General features: G+C 38.0%; 1 protein-coding gene across 5 annotated transcripts in view; it reads right to left on the bottom strand.

Moving 5' to 3' along the window:
• RALGAPA2 (Ral GTPase activating protein catalytic subunit alpha 2) overlaps positions 1-18,346 on the bottom strand; it is a 141,108-nt gene that overhangs the window by 113,213 nt on the left and 9,549 nt on the right. For all 5 annotated transcript variants that reach the window (XR_012995066.1, XM_076335262.1, XM_076335263.1 and 2 more), the window contains exons 3-6: positions 17,929-17,978; positions 6,816-6,873; positions 3,666-3,709; positions 2,571-2,745 (exon numbers count right to left, since the gene is read on the bottom strand). Coding sequence is in view for 4 of the 5 variants with exons in the window: in XM_076335262.1 (XP_076191377.1) it covers positions 2,571-2,745; positions 3,666-3,709; positions 6,816-6,873; positions 17,929-17,978 (327 nt within the window). In the remaining variant the exon portion in view is untranslated. The remainder of the gene's footprint in view (positions 1-2,570; positions 2,746-3,665; positions 3,710-6,815; positions 6,874-17,928; positions 17,979-18,346) is intronic.

Here is an 18,346-nt window from a genome sequence, read left to right as displayed (position 1 = left end):
TTAATGCGCTACTGAGTTGTACAAAGTCAAAGTCCAGTAACTGCTTGGGCTTCCCGTATTTCCCCAAGTCCTACCACATATAATCGAGGATGGCACCAACCTCTGATTTACTGCAGTTTGGAAGGGTTAACACAAGCAATCACTGCAGATTAACCAATACGCTGTAAATCTACACACTTACTTATTTTGCAGTAACATGTTCATATAGCTTCATCTCAATTAAAAAAACAAACAAAAAAAACCCAACAAAACCCAACCGTTCTGAACTCAGAATGACAAGAAGAGGGGCCCAAGAAAGCTGGGTAATATTCAAGGATCACCTCCTTCAAGCTCAGGAGCGATGCCTCCCAGCAGAGAGGAAGTCAGGCAAAAACGCCAGGAGGCCTGCCTGGATGAACAAGGAGCTCCTGCACAAAACTCCAACACAGAAAGGAAGCCTACAGAGGGTGGAAGCAAGGACAGGTAGCCTGGCAGGAATACAGAGACATTGTCTGAGCAGCCAGGGATCAGGTTAAGAAAGCTAAAGCCCTGATAGAATTAAATCTGGCCAGGGACATCAAGGGCAACAAGAAAACCTTCTATAGGTATGTTGGGGATAAAAGGAAGACGAGGGAAAATGTGGGCCCTCTCCAGAAGGAAACGGGAGACCTGGTTACCCAGGATATGGAGAAGGCGGAGGTACTCAATGACTTTTTTGCCTCGGTCTTCACCAGCAAGTACTCGAGCCTCACCACCCAAGCCGCAGAAGGCAAAGGCCCCCGCTGGGAGAATGAAGAGCCACCCGCTGTGGGAGAACATCAGGTTCGAGACCATCTAAGGCACCTGAAGGTGCACAAGTCCGTGGGACCTGATGAGATCCATCCGTGGGGTCCTGAAGGAACTGGTGGATGAAGTTGCTAAACCACTATCCATCGTATTTGAGAAGTCATGGCAGTCCGGTGAAGTTCCCACTGACTGGAAAAGGGGAAGCATAACCCCCATTTTTAAAGAGGGGAAAAAAGGAAGACCCAGGGAACTACAGGCCAGTCAGTCTCACCTCTGTGCCTGGGAAGACCATGGAACAGATCCTCCTGGAAGCTATGCTAAGGCACATGGAGGACAGGGAGGTGATTCGAGACAGCCAGCATGGCTTCACCAAGGGCAAGTCCTGCCTGACCAACCTAGTGGCCTTCTATGATGGAGTGACTACATCAGTGGACACAGGAAGGGCTACAGATGTCATCTATCTGGACCTCTGTAAGGCCTCTGACAGGGTCCCCCACAACATCCTTCTCTCTAAACTGGAGAGGTATGGATTTGATGGGTGGACTGTCCAGTGGACAAGGAATTGGTTAGATGGTCGCATCCAGAGGGTAGTGGTCAACGGCTCAATGTCCAGATGGAGATTGGTGACAAGCGGCGTCCCACAGGGGTCTGTATTAGGACCGGTACCATTTAATATCTTTATCAAAGACATAGGCAGTGGGATCAAGTGCACCCTCAGCAAGTTTGCAGGTGACACCAAGCTGAGTGGTGCAGTTGACACACCAGATGGACGGGATGCCATCCAGAGGGACCTGGACAAGCTGGAGAAGTGGGCCCGTGTGAACCTCATGAGGGTTAACAAGGCCAAGTGCAAGGTCCTGCCCCTGGGTTGGGGCAACCCCTGGTATCACTACAGGCTGGGGGATGAAGGGATTGAGAGCAGCCCTGCCGAGAAGGACTTGGGGGTACTGGTGGATGAAAAGCTGGACACGAGCCAGCAATGTGCGCTTGCGGCCCAGAAGGCCACTCGTATCCTGGGCTGCATCCAAAGCAGCGTGACCAGCAGGTCGAGGGAGGGGATTCTGCCCCTCTACTCTGCTCTGGTGAGACCCCACCTGCAGTACTGCCTCCAGCTCTGGAGCCCTCAGCATAAGAAAGACACGGACCTGTTGGAGTGGGTCCAGAGGAGGGCCCCAAAAATGATCAGGGGGATGGAACACCTCTCCTATGAAGAAAGGCTGAGAGAGTTGGGGTTGTTCAGCCTAGAGAAGAGAAGCCTTTGGGGAGACCTTATTGCAGCCAATATCAGTACTTAAAGGGGGCTTATTAAAAAGATGGCGGCAGACTTTTTAGCAGGGCCTGTTGCGACAGGACAAGGGGTAATGGCTTTAAACTAAAGGGGGGTAGGTTTAGACTAGATATAAGGAAGACATTTTTTACGCTGAGGGCGGTGAAACACTGGCCCAGGTTGCCCAGAGAGGTGGTGGATGCCCCATCCCTGGAAACATTCCAGGTCAGGTTGGACGGGGCTCTGAGCAACCTGATCTAGTTGAAGATGTCCCTGCCCACGGCAGGGGGGTTGGACTAGATGACCTTTAGAGGTCCCTTCCAACCCAAACTATTCTATGATTCTATGATAAGATCAGAAGGCTATACAGCTGCAACAAATACAATAGCTTGACAAATTCAATACATCTCTGAATTATAAAGACAAATAGTATCAGCCATGTGACATCTTCCCCACAAGAAACTCTACAGCTCCACAACGACCTCAGTGGAAGGGGGAGGCAATACACCCCTCATGGAAATTCTGTTCATTTACTCACCGTCTGGCGAATTAGGAGGACTAATGAGGTTATCTAGTGTACAGGGACCTCGTGAGGACATAATGGGTGGAAAGCCAGGCACAAGGCATGCAAATATTAATATCTGCTCTTCTGCACAGTTAGTCTGAAGCGCTTGAAGCCAGAGAAGAAACAGTCGGATTCCTTCACATCTTATCTACAAGGGGATGATTTTGTAGAAAAAGATATTAAAACAAATTTGTAAGTACAGTAACACAGTCAAATAGTTAAGAAAATGTATGACAAGTACTTTCACCCCAGCTATATGCTAGTAAGTCTTTCCATCATACCAAGAGTAATCATATTACTAATTTAATCATGAGCAGAGAAGGGCGGGAGCAAACTGTACCCAAGGTGGTGGCACTCCAAGGAGGCAGCATTACCACTCCAACTTCAGTCAGAGGCCAAAAAGTTCTAGTTCCACTCCCGCAGTTCCTGGGGCCAAATGCATCTTGGCTAGTCTCAAGACTCAATCTTAAAAGGGGCTCTGGAAGTACAACAGCACGTGTAACGCACAACCAGGGAGCTGCCATCACTTCGTGCCCTTGTAAGTCTGAAATCTTGGCCCCACAGAGGTCAAAGCAAGCTATTGTGCTCAACATCACTGAGATCAAAAGATGCTCGTGAAAACTAAGATGCAACAAAACCACTCAAGGTAGAGTATTCAGTAAGTTTACTAAGTTTATTTTCTTTTTTGGTTTTATTAACAAGATACAATTTTAATTTCGGCAATATATTTAGAAAAAGAAAAATGGATTTAAAACTCTTTGGCAAACAAGAAAGCAATACTTCTATTACAGTATACTTAATGCTAGAGAGACATGAAAAAATAAAGTATTAAGCAAAATATATCGATACCTTCTCCAGGTAACTTTACAAAGGTCATTAGAACAGCAAAATGACTGAAGATAAATATTAAAATAATCTAGGATTAAAATAATAAAATCTATGATTAAAAGGTGAATGTAAAATTACAAACCCTAACAATCTAAAACCACTGATATTGGAAAATTGTAAAGTAATATGCTTCATATGAATTAAAGTTAAAAGAAGTATGAATACATCAAAGAGATATACCTTGAGAGAATTTCCAGTGTGCAAAAGTTTCTTCAGAATCGACCCTGGAATAGAAAAATTAAATAGGCACGTATCAGATACTAAGATGGTCACTTTCCACTAGAATGTTTTTTAAAAAAATACTACAGAAAAGGCTAGTTTAATGCCATTTGCTATGTGGCTACCTGCGCTGGTGTTTAAGAAAAAGAAACTATGGGGTAACAAAACCCAAAGTGAATCTAATTACAATCATCATCATCATCATCAGTGTTATAAGATTAAATATAATGTATCTTTACAGTGAGGTACTTTGGTTTTAGTCAGATGACAATTTCTCAAGTTATTTTCATTAAAAATAAGATATCTAGGGGAAATTTTGACTTACTAGATTTGGAGAAATCAGGAAGTCCAACTTGTAGGATTAATGCATTCAAATACACTAATATTGATTAATTTAATGCTAAGAAAAAGATGCTAGCAATCTATACTACATTCATGTCTATAAAACACAACTATTAAAATGGCAAAATATTTCGATTCTGGCTTTAGAAATACCAGGCTAACTGCCCTTAACTTCAAATGTCTGACCTAAAAATCAGAGAGAGAGTATACATCACATGCTTCAGTTAAAAAATGTTTTTAATCCAATTCTGAGAAAAATAACATGATGTAGCACTCAGGTGTTACTTCTCCTGGATTTGTGAATTATGTACATTCCTTAAATGTGATCCTTCCCTCCAGATCTCACCATTTCACAGTATTAAATGGAAAATTTTAATATATACATATTAATGCATGTGAACATTAAGCAAAAAGCAAATCACAAGGTACAACTGTAAATAACTGCACTGCCAAATTTTGTATCTTATTTAGTGGACACAGCTAAAAAACTATCCAAATATGACTATTCAAGAGAAGCATAAATATAAAGAGTATATTAGCTATAAATCAAGTGACTAAAAACAATTTGTTCTGGACTAATTCAGATGAAATGGTAGTAAAGTGATCAAGCAGATGTCTCCTTTTATTTTTGTCAGTGCTAACTGGAAATGTGACAACAGCCCTTTCCTTGACCCTTAACTTCCACTCATTATTTCTTCTGCAACAGCAAATTCATTGTTCTGATGAAAAACATGGCAGCTGAAGAAATAGTGCTGGAAACCAAACCAAACAACAACAACAAAGTACTACTTAGAAAAATACAACCCCCCCAAAGCAGCATAAAATTTACTTTAACAAACAGCAAAACAAAATGTTGCAACCACTTTGGTAGCATTCAGAAGCAGAATTTTCAAAGTAGTGATGAATCAAAGATGTTTAATTTAGAGGAAATTATAAAGTTAAACTACTTCATTGGATTTCCAGGTGCTTTGACTATAAAAATGAATGTATTTCACCTTCCAATATTTCTGTGCCCATTTGACTCTAGCTTTATTCAATCTGATCAAATGAGGAGAGGAATAAATTTTGCTTTCTGGCTCCTGTACATGATCACAAGGTCAAAACATTCACTATACAAGCACTGTAGGCCACAGGGAATATTTAAATCATTAAAAAGTTAACTATCTTCAAACTAAAGACAATAAAACTTTTTTTTTCCCATAGCATTAATGTTCAAAACTAATTTTAAAATCTAATTGAAAGTCCTACATGAACTATATGAAAACTTCTAAAAAAGTCATAGTTGTTCAGAAGAATTAATCCTGCTTTTCTTATTTAGATTTCTAAAGTTCATGAGTGACTAAACCAAGCCTGTTAGATATCTATTATCTTTATGCTTAAGAGGAAACAACTATAGCGGAAGAACATTAAGTGCTTTAAGCCAAGCACTCCAAGTGCGTGCCTTAACTAAGTTGGCAACTTTATTTTGTTCTTTTTTATGCACGTATTGCAATACAATCTTCAGTTCTATGCTTATGAAGCCTTTTTTCTGCAGAACACCTGCCCCACAAAGCATGCAGAACGGACAAAAGACTAAGAAAAAAAAAAGCAGAGCTTTACTAACTCCAAGTCTTCTCCCTGCCGGACTCCTCCTATTCCTTCCCTTGCTCCAGAAGCCAGAATATGTACAGTAAATACCGTAGGAGCGTGGGGAAAGAACGGATAGTCTCTCGGTTTGACCAAGTGAATGCCACCCATAGGTATCTTGCGTCTGTCATGGCCAATGTTGTAGTCTAACGTTAATGCTTGGCAAATCCTCCATTATATGAGAATCAGTGAAAGACAGCTGTGGCCAAACTTGCAGAAAGACCGTGTGTTCATAATTCCACTTACAAAGGCCAGTAAAAATGTGGACCACTCATTAAAAGAAAAACTGATCAAAAAGAGCTACTAAAAAGTTTATATTTTTGTCCTGAATCTCTTTCCTTCACTATCCCAGCTCTACACCAGAAATTCCTCATCTAATTCCCACAAATACTGTGACAACTGAGTGTTTCACAAATATTAACGAACTAAACTGCACAGAGAATACAGGAATATCAGAGAAGAAATTAAGCTCCTGTTCACTGCAGCAGTCCAATGCTTTGCATTTAGTTTAGCACAGCCTGTGCTCAACTACCAAACAGCCGCCTATTCACAGTGTAAGTTTTACAGAATAGATTTCCAGGAGGAGTCAAGGGTCAAGTTCAACACAGTATCTATCCTTAGGCAAAGAGCAATATGTATGAATTTGTATGGGCAGCTCACATATGATCACTTGCAAAAAATTACCACAATGCAAATTTGCAGAGTCACATACAGATTCCACAACCCTCCTCAATCTTAATTTTTGGTGTTAGGCTGTGAATGCAAAGGGAGACCTAATTAGAAAAAGGTGTGTTGGTTTATAACCCCCATTACCTTGATAGCTTCTAGCACATGAAAGAGAAGAAAGGGAAGAAAACCCAGGTAAATTCAAGAATATAAAAATTTAAAGAGCATTTGTGCAAAATAAAAATGAAGCAGGCAACCAAAACCACACAAAACAAGCGACACACAGTTATAGCTGGTAAAAAGATTTTCCGTATGCTTCAAGAATTTTCAGCTGCAAGTCTCGTATGTAAGTACTATTTGTGTATGGGCAATACTAAGGGATTCTGTGGTTAACAGGACTTGCAGAACCAGGGAAGTGACTACAGAAAACATTGATTTTTATTTGTACTAGTATGTTTTTAAACCATTCCTTCTTACCTATACTGCGAAAATGCCATCGATAAAAAATCCTCTCAGGTAGTAGCTGCAATATTTTCTGCAGGAAACAAAACTAAATAGTCAAATTTTCCGTAATAAACTGGCTCATTCAGAGGATACAGAGAAACTAATACACAAGACATAAATGAAATGGTAATGTATACATAGAGAACACAATAGAAAGCAAATACCTATCATAGTAAGGACTCCTGCCCGTTACTCTACTCCCTTGTTACGGAGAAAGATACTCGGAATGGTCCTGAATAAATACCATGACACTGCCATGAACCACTTTCCCCTTTCCCACTGTCTTGCAAACCCCTAGTATTCCAGAATATAAACTGATTTCTAATGAAGAAGTTACAGATTTCTAAGAAGCTCACTTTGGGTTACATTTTTCTGAAGTGTCTGGTAATGACTACTGTTAGATTGATACAGTCCAGATTTTGAGCTTCTGTGGCTTAGGTCTGTCTTTTTATCAACTAATGGGGTCTGATCTCCCAGCTAAGGCAGAGATGAACAGCGGTGCAGTTATTTTTACTGTGAGATGATTCACCTGTGTTTTCAGTTGGTAAGTGAAACCAAATTACACAAAGCTAGACTAATTTAATTCACAGCACATGCGGTTAATAAAGCACTTATGTGGAATAATATACAGCAGTCTGCCTGTGTAGCTTTGGACTGATCCTAACAGAGGCAGATCAAACAAAGAAAGAGGCTGTGGTCAAACCCATTCCCCCTTAGTTTTGTTACGCTACAGGGCACCAACAAAGCAAAGCAATTTAAGCATATGCTTAAGTGCTTTCCTGAATGGAGTCTTATAATCTTAGTTGCAAAGAACGGTTGGAGCTACCAAATGTTGTTGTTTGTCAGTTTAGTGGATGGTAATGCTATCAAATAATCTGGATAAATCAAAACTATCTGGGGGTCTTTCTTGGGTAAATATGGCTTTTAAAAGGACTTTAAGTTAACAGGCTCTGAGACACCTTTTTTTTTTATCCTTTTTTTCTCTTTTTTAAACTATTAGCAGTATAGACTAGGGCTTGGCAAGTAGGTGTATTAGTAGTACAGGATAGCTAACATACTGCTGTTCAGCCTCTCAAAAAAAGTGAGAGAACAAACATGGTTTCACATAGATTTCACAGAAAAATGTGTCTGGATCTTACAACTTTTCAGCCATTGAAATATGAAATTAAGAAGATACATTTAAATGGGAAACTACTTTTGACATCTACTTTTGGAACTAAAATTAAATTAAACAATGTTATAAATGACTAACAGAGTTCCTTGTAATTATCAAACAAAATCACTGGAACAAACTTCTGCACAACAAAGCGCCATTAAGTTTTCAGAAATACTACATGCAGGATGCAAAACGAATGACAAGTCATTTAAGCAACGGTGACCCATTTGTTGGTCTTTTGCGCATACAAGCTCACAAGAGGAAATAAAGTGTCACAGCCAAGAAAGCAAGAATTGGCATTTTAGGCAATCCTTCAGAGACGGCCAACACATGAATCATTATTGCTGTTAAAAACAGTATGCTCGAGAGATGGAATAAGACAGACTTTTTTTATTTTTGACAACAAAGTGCTTCAGAAATTATATATAGCACTCATAATAGAGTCTTTTCAAAAATGGAACATTCCTTTCTCCATGGCAGAAGATGGAAGTCACGACAAGTTCATAGACTTGGGGAGCTAGACCTCAGGTCACACAAACAGACTGGTCCTCCTTCACATCTTTACCATAGCACATGCTCCCCAAATAGCATTTGGCATTTCTAAACGTTTACCTAGAACAAAAATATAAATCGGGCACATCCCTGGTATGTTCTCATTGTATTTTGTTTCAGTGTTATTCCCACAGCTCCCTCCCCAGGACACCGTGGCAGCAGGGCCTGAAGGAGCGGGAGGCTGGTGGCCAGAGGTCTAGCTCCCTGTCCATGGGCAGGAGGAATGCGCTTGGGATGAAGGATCTGACTGGCTAAACATGAGGCCATGATTCACATTTGGGCTTTACCTGTTAGTTAAGGACCACGTTTCTGCCAATCAGATTGCAGGATCCATAGACAAAGAATTATCATTATCCATATAAATAGTAAAATACTATCAGCCCACCACTTTTCACGACTATTTCTGACATTAATCTTTATCTAACTTGGCACAGGGCAGAAAGGAGCTTCTAATCTAAATCATGAATACTTCAAGGCACTGCAAGAGTGGTGGCACTCTGCATGCAGAGTTTGGTCTGTATCCAGGCACACATTAGACCGATCACACACCACATGCCCAAAGCGCATGAGGAAAGGCTCCATTAAACAAAACCCAAAGACAAACTGGCAACAAAAAACGGTCTGGATTCAAGTATCAGAATACACTGCAGGGATGAACCTTCAAATGTCTTCATGTTTATTATGGAAAACCAGACAAAAACACTTTTTTTTTTTCCCCATTGTTTAAGTCGTCATAAGTAGTACAGTAGATCGTTAGAGCAAAACCAATTTCCTTTCACAGGCCACACTAATAAGATACTTTCAGCTTGTCTCTGGATGTAACTTCTCTCTCATTTGTTTCAAAACACTAACTTTTGAGAACCAATTGTATTAAACTTCCAAAAAATCAAGCACCACTTCTGTATCAGTATGTTTTATTAGAAATTAGTCAAAAATCTGGCAATACTACCAGTGAAAATGCGTATGTTGGTATATTTCAGATGTTACAGTAAAATTCTTTATTGTAAACAAAAATTATATTTAGAAAATACATGTCTACTTCACTAAATGTCTGATGTGTATTTAAACACCAGGCATTGCATACTCATGTATTATGAATGTTTGTGAAAGTAATCTGATGATGTACAAATAAATTTTTCTTAGTTGCCAAAAGAAACAACACATATTTCCCCAAGAGCTTCAGCAATGTTCTTAAAATAATTTTACAGTTTACACATCGCAACTGATTCAGGATCAAAATAAATAACCGCCGCTTGCTGGCTGTTTCAAAACACAATAGCACATTGAAGGAAGCTGGGTTTTACTACGCCCTCTCTGCAAGATGCAAAGCACGTTAACCGTTATTTGGGAAAGGCCAGAGGCACGATGGCACGCAGTAAAGGCAGTACCTTATATGTTACACAATTTCACCTAAACTTGAACACAAAGTTCACTTCCAGAAAGTGAGCTATGGTAAGGTGTAAGCTGAGTAAGCTGATATGGTGGCAAAGCTGCGTAATAAAGACCCATTTTGAAAATGAACTTAACAACTCTTGCATCCAAGTGTTAGTGAATTTTAGGTTATGCCCAGAGGAAACCTGGAAAACAAATGCTGTTGCAGAGTACAACACCCACCAGGAAAAGCAAGCTTAAACTTTAAATTGCATGAAGCTGGGAGGGTTGAGGAAGAAAAGAACACGCTTGCATTTTTTTTCTTTAAAAAACACAGAACCAAACACCCTTGTCAGGTGACTGAATCCAAACAATTCAAGGGTTGAAATAAATAGTAAGAGGACAGAACTTCCTCTCTGAGGAAAGCTTCCATATCCCAAAATCTTTTCATATAGCAAAAATTGAGACAGTTAAGACATTTCTCATGCCATTCTCCTTTTCAGCATCTCAAAACCAGGAAAAAAAAAATATATATATATGGATGCACTTTGAAAAAATGCGAAGATGTGATTAATCACCTGCATAGTACTACCAAACAGTAAACAGAAGTCATTTAAAAAAAACCCCAACAAGTTAGACTGCTAGCATCACAGCTACCTACTGAAGATATGAAAGCTTTGCAGCAGATTAGAATGAATAATCTAAATTCAGAGTCCACATTCGCTCCTGCAATGCAAAAATAAGTTATCATGGTTAAAAGTCTACACTATTAAATAAAAACTTCTGAATGTTACAAGTTAATTCAAAGTTATGGCTAGAATGCCTTTAACTAGTAATTTTTGCATGTGTGCATTCGAGTCCCCAGACTGATATGCAATCTTACGTCACACTGTAACACCATAAGTCATGAACAAGCTCCAGTTGTTGTCCTCTCAACTTAGCATTTCCAAGAACATTTTATACACTCTCCCAAACCGTGGTGTTCTAAAAAACTCATATTGCTATTCCTATAAAACAAATGATAGTTTCTTCCACTTCAGCCTAGACTTTTAGCAATACCGCTGTGAATCCAAACTGGCTATTGACATCTCGTTTCTAGTTTCACAGCACACTAATAAGAAATATTTTAAGAAACCCCACAGTGCGAAATAATATTGCTTTTTCAGAAAACACATAGATCTATTTAATGCTTAGTGCTTTGCTGTATCTATATGGTAATCCATTATAGCACACTTGAAATAGAAATTAGGTATTACTACTGATCAACACATCAGGGTATCTGTCAGTTCTTTTAACTGATTATCCATAGTTCTTTTTCTTCTGGACTTCCTGCATGACTAGGAATAATGTTAAGTTTAAATCTTGGTTTACACAGGATGCTGCTTTTTGAAAGATATATCTCTCTATTTTATCAAAGTAAAATAAAAAATACCAAGGTTTGTATTTCAACAGATTCACTCTGACTTAACCAATACTGCAGTTTCTTTTAAAAAGCCTTTTATTTTTGCCAACTTTGTTGAATCATATCATGAGTGGTAGCTTTGTGCCTTTTATTGTATGCTGCACTACCCTGTTGTAGAACATAGAGAAAGCTAAGGCTGTTATCAAATCTTACACTGAAGATCCCTACAACCTGAATGTTTTCCAGCTTAATTTACACAAAAGTGAGACGATAAGGACTGTTGTTCTGCCTTCCAGAGCTACAAGAAGCTGTTCTGTAACATGCTATACAGAGTCTCTTATTAAACAACAACAAAAACAAATGTGTTCTTGCTGATTGAACATGCTCTCAGAGGCAATGTCAATGACAAGTTCAGAATAATGTTCATTCCAGGAGAATGAATTCTGAGAAAAAAAAATAGCTTTTTCGATACAACCTGTACATGATAAGGAGTTTCTATTAGTCAGTGGCAGGTGGATCTACTTTAAGCCAAGTCAAATGTAGAACAGCTCTCCTATGCCCCTGTGTTCAAGTACTGTTTGGTGGTATCTCCGCAAGTGTTTCAGAGTGTTCAACTACTGAAATCTGCAGTAATTTAGAAATTTTCCAGCTATTATTCACCGATTTACGTGAAGCCAAGAGCCCAATGAAGTTAGTATGCCTGCAGCGGTTCAATCTAAATAAAGGGATACTCCATTTATTGCATCAATAAATTATTTACAGTTATTTGTTGAGGGAAAATGTCTGCCCAAAGCACGCAAGATATGTATTCTTGCCCTAGGCATAACATTAAACAGTAAGATCTCTGAAGTCGAACATATGCAACATATAGTTAGAATTTACTACAGAATGCTGTAAGAATAACAATGTTATTTTAAGAGCAATAATAGATGAACCGATCGGAATTACAGCAGAACAAACTGTAGATGGTTCAAAAAGTAATTTTCTATGTGTAGGAAAGAAGGGCTATAAGCAATTTTATTGTTAGAAACAAATAAGCTCTTTATTGAGCTTGAGAATCAGCCAACCAAGTCTGTGTGACAGACTTGAAGTTAAACAGTGGAACTGGTAATCGCGGTAGGCACAGGGAACCAACTGAAAAGCTGTAACAGAACCTAGAACCTGAATTTAAAGCTGTGACTCTTAATGGTAATTTGATTTCAAGTGTAAGATAACCTGCAGATGGGGAAATTAAGCCACTGAGCTGTACAGACATGAGGAAAATGCAAATGCCAAAAAGGAAGTTAAATAAAGGGGAAAAGTTAAATAAAGGGGATAACCCCAAGAAATGAGAAACCAGGACCCGTGGTAACAAGAACTCAACAATAATTTGGTGGGATTATTCCTTATAAAGAATGTTACAAGTACTTTTCACATTGGCCAGTTTCAAGACACAATTTATTTCTGCAGAATTCAATTTTACTCAGCTTTATTCAAAAATGTAGGAAGTAATTAGGAGCAACATCCTAAGATAAGCAAACCACCCTAAGAAAATGCTACAGATATAAAAGAACATCCTTTTGCACATTCATAAAAATAGCAACACAGCACTAAAGTCTTCTAAAAGAGTTATGAATCAAAAACTGTTGAAAGTTTCACTGATGCAGGTTTTTATGAAATTGAAAATGACCTGCTGAAAGTCACCACTGGCTTTGAGATTTGTTTTAAGCTGCTTAACCAATACTGCTAATTCACACAGTAGTCTATACAAAGTAGACCTACAATGTGGTGGAAGAATTCAATATTTAAAATATCCATAGCAATCTTAGTCCAGAATGAACCAAAGTTATACATTGTAAAAATTATATTTATGTGCATTACTAAGCAGTACTAAAAAAGCAGCTTATATTCCTAAGCTGCGTCAGTGCATACAGCTATCTGGTCACCCACCACCACAGCAGGTGTTCCTGTGACAGATGCAGTGTATTTACTGCGTGTGATCTGTAATCTACTTTTCAAAAGGGTTGCTAACAGATGATAGCCAATTATAAACCTATACTGAATTATCATTAGCATTTGCAGAACAAGTAACTTGTGCACATCTGCAGTAATAAATTTAAGCTATACAGCTGCTTCTGTAATCGTTACATTCACATTCTGATAGCAGACCAATCCATGTTTCAATGGATTTATACCACATCTTAATCTTCTGAGTATGTGGCCATTTGTAGTTTATATTTAGGTGTGCTTCTAAGGACAACAATACTGTATTAAAACCAGTAGCTACTGCTACAAAATAAAGAGCTCAAAGTATGGTTGGGCATGTTCTAACAGTTTATTATCATCTCTGGAAAAACGCTTAGTGTTACACAAAAGCCAAAGCAGACCGTGAGTTTCAGTGTGTATAATACAAATGCTGCAGAGGCTATTAGCACATTTATATTCTCTTTTACATCCACTTAATATTTAAATCCACCTGCTGTGTACGTACTCAGGATACTCCAAATCACACCTAGAAATGATACATTAAAATTTTGCTGCTGAACTTCTAAGGAAGGTCAAAACAGATCGCTCTGTCTATTCCTGTTTATAACCACAGCTCGCCTCTCCTCATTTCAGCAGGGCAAGAGGCATTCGGGGGAAAGCTAGGCTTGACAGATGAAAGGGCCTAGAAGCATAATCACAGCAAGGCCAGCATGAATTACATTGATACCTTTCTGGAGTTATAATTTTGTAGATTCTTAAAAAAAATTGCGCTTACTCTGTGTCCGGACCCAGGGACTCACACTGCTCACATTTTCACCAAGTTCAAGAAACAAGATGTTCCATACAAAGCATGGACTTACAGAAATTAAGAGAGTACAGCATAAACAAACCTCTTTGTACAAACGATAAGAAAAACACGGTATGCTTTTATAAATAAGGACCCATAACACACAAGGGCACCTTACATTATGTTAATGTGCACTGGTAAAAAATAAACAAGTAAAAACATCCATACTGAGAAGCTTTCAGCATACGTATCGTCTGTGGGAGGTGGGAGTACCTAACCCGTCTTCTCAGCTATCTACAAAACTGCAGAGAGCCCTGAACTACACTGACAGTATCTGAAAAACTTCTAGCAACAATAGTGGCTACTGTAAGTGACTTTGGGAAGCTTTAATACATTAGAAAAAGTATCTGAAAAACTCTAAGAATAAATTATTTCATACGGTGAAAGTGTTAAATCAGTGTAATGAATTTTATGACCGCATCAGCACGAGAGATGTGTCTGTTCTTAACTAATAAAGCATAATTATAGAGAATGGAAAGAAATTGATCTATGTATTATATCAAAACCATCAGTCTGCTCTTATTTTACTACAGACGCAAAAAAAAAAAAATGCAGCGTCAGAGGAATCAGTGTCTGATGCTGCAAGAAAAAAATACTTTATTATAAAAAAAAATTCCAAGCTTTCACAATCAAAAGATGGCATAATACTTTTATGGGACCTTACATAAATGTAGTGCACCTTTCGTGAGTTCTGTGACACGCAGTGCTCAGCTGACAGCTATAACAAACAATGCCCCCAAATCATAGAGAACAGTGATATAAGAAACAATATGAACATGTTCTGAAAATATACTACAAATCTGGAGATAACTACGCCCTACCAGAAAAAAAAGCAAATTTGTTTTTCACATCATTTGGCCTTTTAGCTGAAACAGGGAAAAATAATACAGATAATTAGAGTTGCTGTATCATTTAATGAATATCTATTTGGAAAAAGACAAGGCCAAAGCACCTTTAAGAATATAAATTTAGATCTAAGAACTTTGTAATATTAATTATAAAAAAGCACTTTACAAAATGAACTGTTAACTTTTCATATTACTCCCTTTTGATTAGTATTTCTTCTTTGATTAATATGTTGTTTGATGTTATTGTTGAGTGGCCAAGCTATGTAGCTGATGTGTAAAATTAAGACTTCAATAAATTACAACTGAGTCAACTTAGTTTTCAGAGCATTTGTGGAAACGGCATTTGTTACTTTTGCTTAATTTAACACTAGGTGTCACTCAAGAACAGCAGCAAAATACCCACCAAACTATACCAGAAAAGGCAGAAGTCAATTCCTTTCATAAATATTTTTATTGATTTTTAAACTGTTAACCCTCAGCACCTGGATTCAGGATTTGTCAATCCTAAGTAATTACCTATTTAGCTAGTTAGAAGAAAACTCTAGGAAACTTCTGGCTCACACTGACATCAGATTAAATATGGCAAGCTTAACAATCAATTAGTTTTGTTTCCTATGGCTTACAATATGAATGTTTAATTACTTGGCATTTACATTTTTTCTTGTCCTGTGTTCAGACTGATGTGTTCTTGTTCTGTGCATTAAAAGGCCCTCTAAAAAGCTGTTTTCCTACAATGCATTAAGTTATGAAGTGTTAAAGAGTTATAAATGGATTGCAAACTTACTTCCAGGAGATAAACACCATGAAGCTATTGCTCCAAATTCCACACAAATATCTTAAACGATTTCTTCCTCCTCAAAGCTGATGACGAGTAGGCTATAATATAATTCTCCTTGATCGGGACCCAAAGCAACACTTCATTCATATATAACTATGTATTTTTTTTTCTTCTTCGTCCAGTATGTTCTCCTGATGTTTTTAAGCGGTATTAAACGGTCGCTTATTAGCCACCCGTTTTCAAGACACAGGAATACACATTTACCCACTTTAACTGGGTGAGTAAGCATTAGCTATTTTCCATTCAATGACATAGCCACAGAAATTTACTTACTTATTCAAGACCACAGAGTAAGTGTATTAATGAGCTCCAATTAAGTTGCACAGCCTTGCTCAGTAAATGCGGTGATACCTTCTCCGCTGGGGTGGGGAGAGAGAAGGAAGAAGAATTTCTCCTGCCCCAAATACGGTCCTAGCAGATATATGAGCTCATGTTCTTTGACACTGCCTCATGCAAAATCCTAAAGCAGACTCTTTTACTAATATCATAAGTAGCAGAAAACACAATTTGATTTTCAGATTTTAGTCTGAAAATGCAGTCTTGTAGTTAAAGAAGCAAAAGGGAGGGAGAAGAAGAAAAGGGAGATGAACTTGCTACATCATAAAAGTCAGAAGATGAGACCACAAAAATCCAGGACTTCATGTCACCATTTTCATGGCCATTTGTCATATTACAGGCATGTTAGGCTAAACAGCATCATTCTTATTGTCAATATAAATATTATTCTACCTACAAACTATACATTAATGCAAAAAAAATGAAGCCATATACTTCTGAGGTTTTTGTTTTGTTTTTTTTCAATTTTTAGAGAGAGGGATAAGAGTTGAGAACACTTAACCTTTCTTTTAACTTCAATTTCTAGAGTCCCATTGAAAGTTGGGGGTTTTTTTCCTACCACCCCTACCAAAAAATAACCCACAATATAAACAAAGATAACATTTCTATGATGCAATACTCAAGTGAAAAGTTAGTAGTTGGATTAACAAAGAGAAATCAACAGAAGATGCGTGTATTTACTCTTAAGAAAGAAATCAGGCCAATTATTTACCTAATGAATTGTTTAAAACAAAAAAACAAACACACTAAAGGCACCACTGATCTCTGACTTCAGAGACAGGTAGAGCTTACGCTAAGACTTCTGGTGTGCATTATAAAAACGTTTTTATATGTTAGGCTTTCATCTGGTCCACTGATATTTTCTCCCATCCAAATATATTTAGGTAATAACTCTAATTAAAGAGGTCCCTTGGAAAATGATTTATCACAGTCTATTCTTTAAATTAAAGACATCCTAATTTGGTTATGCAAAAGTTAACTAGCTAGTATTTCCTCCCTAGACACTGCAAATGCTATGACCGTCAGTGCTGGGAAGGATATGCTTCCGGAAGTAAAAGATGCTCCACTGAATTTAAAAAAAAAATAAAAAAGTTAAACAAATTAACATTTCACACACTCAGATCAAACTGATATACAGTAGTTGACAACTCTTATCCTTTTACTTTCCTTGTGCTGCAAGACCAAATACTGCAATCATAATAGATGCCTCCATCTGAAAGGAACAGAGCCCCAACTTCTGCTGTGACGCATTCAAAATAAACATAACACTGAACTTCATACTGACAAAGCGTAGGGAAAAAGTACTGTTGTTTTGAACTAGGCCCCCATAAAATACAGAAGCAAGAACATATTTAATTAAAAAAAGGAAAAAGACTTTTGACAGCTTTAGCCTAACAGAGGCTATGCAACTATTGATCACTTGCTCCCAAATTCTACTGAAAAACAAGAGGACTTTTTCAAAGAGTTGATCCTCAGTTCCTTAGGACATATATATTACTGTATGATTTTCAAGTCATTTTGATAAAATCTCTTAACCCTGGATATTCATTTAACCAACATTCCCATTGCATAATAAAATCTTTATTGTTGTTGTATCTGAAAACTTAATGCACACCCTAGTTCTTTTCTGCCTTTCACCTTGTATAGCCATGGACACCTACTGTCATTTTGATTGATACCTGGTTTCACCCCTCATTGTAAAGGTGTAAGTAAGCATATTATGACAATGAGATTTAAAATAAAAATTAGTTTCATGGTATGGAAAACTTACTTCGAAAAGAAAGAGAATGGAGTCCAGCTCCTCCCTTTGTGATTTATTCCCTGCAAGACAGAAAACAATATTGTTTGCTGTAAATATACGGTTGTGAGACAGATGGTGAAATTACACTGTTGTTATTCAACTGAAGTCAAAGATGTTGCACTCGGTTTATTTTTCTTCACCTTTATCTACTATCAAAAGAGCAAGATGTTTCCCAAGTTCAGTGCCTCTCTCTCTTGATTACGAATGAGGGACATCTGGAGTCCCAGATCTGCAAAGCATCATCATTGTGCTCATCTCCAAGCAAACAGCTATTCCTACCGACGTATCTTCAACATTGAGATTCGTTCAGCGGATCTCTGACAATGTTTGAGTTGAACAGACATACGCTTAATTGTAGGATGAAGGCCTTCAATACTTCAGAACAAGA

Source organism: Aptenodytes patagonicus, chromosome 3 (assembly GCF_965638725.1).
Source record: "Aptenodytes patagonicus chromosome 3, bAptPat1.pri.cur, whole genome shotgun sequence".
In the NCBI taxonomy this organism is placed as follows: Eukaryota; Metazoa; Chordata; class Aves; order Sphenisciformes; family Spheniscidae; genus Aptenodytes; species Aptenodytes patagonicus.
The sequence above is the reverse complement of the archived record's forward strand: the minus strand, read 5'-3'. Positions and strand labels throughout refer to the sequence as shown.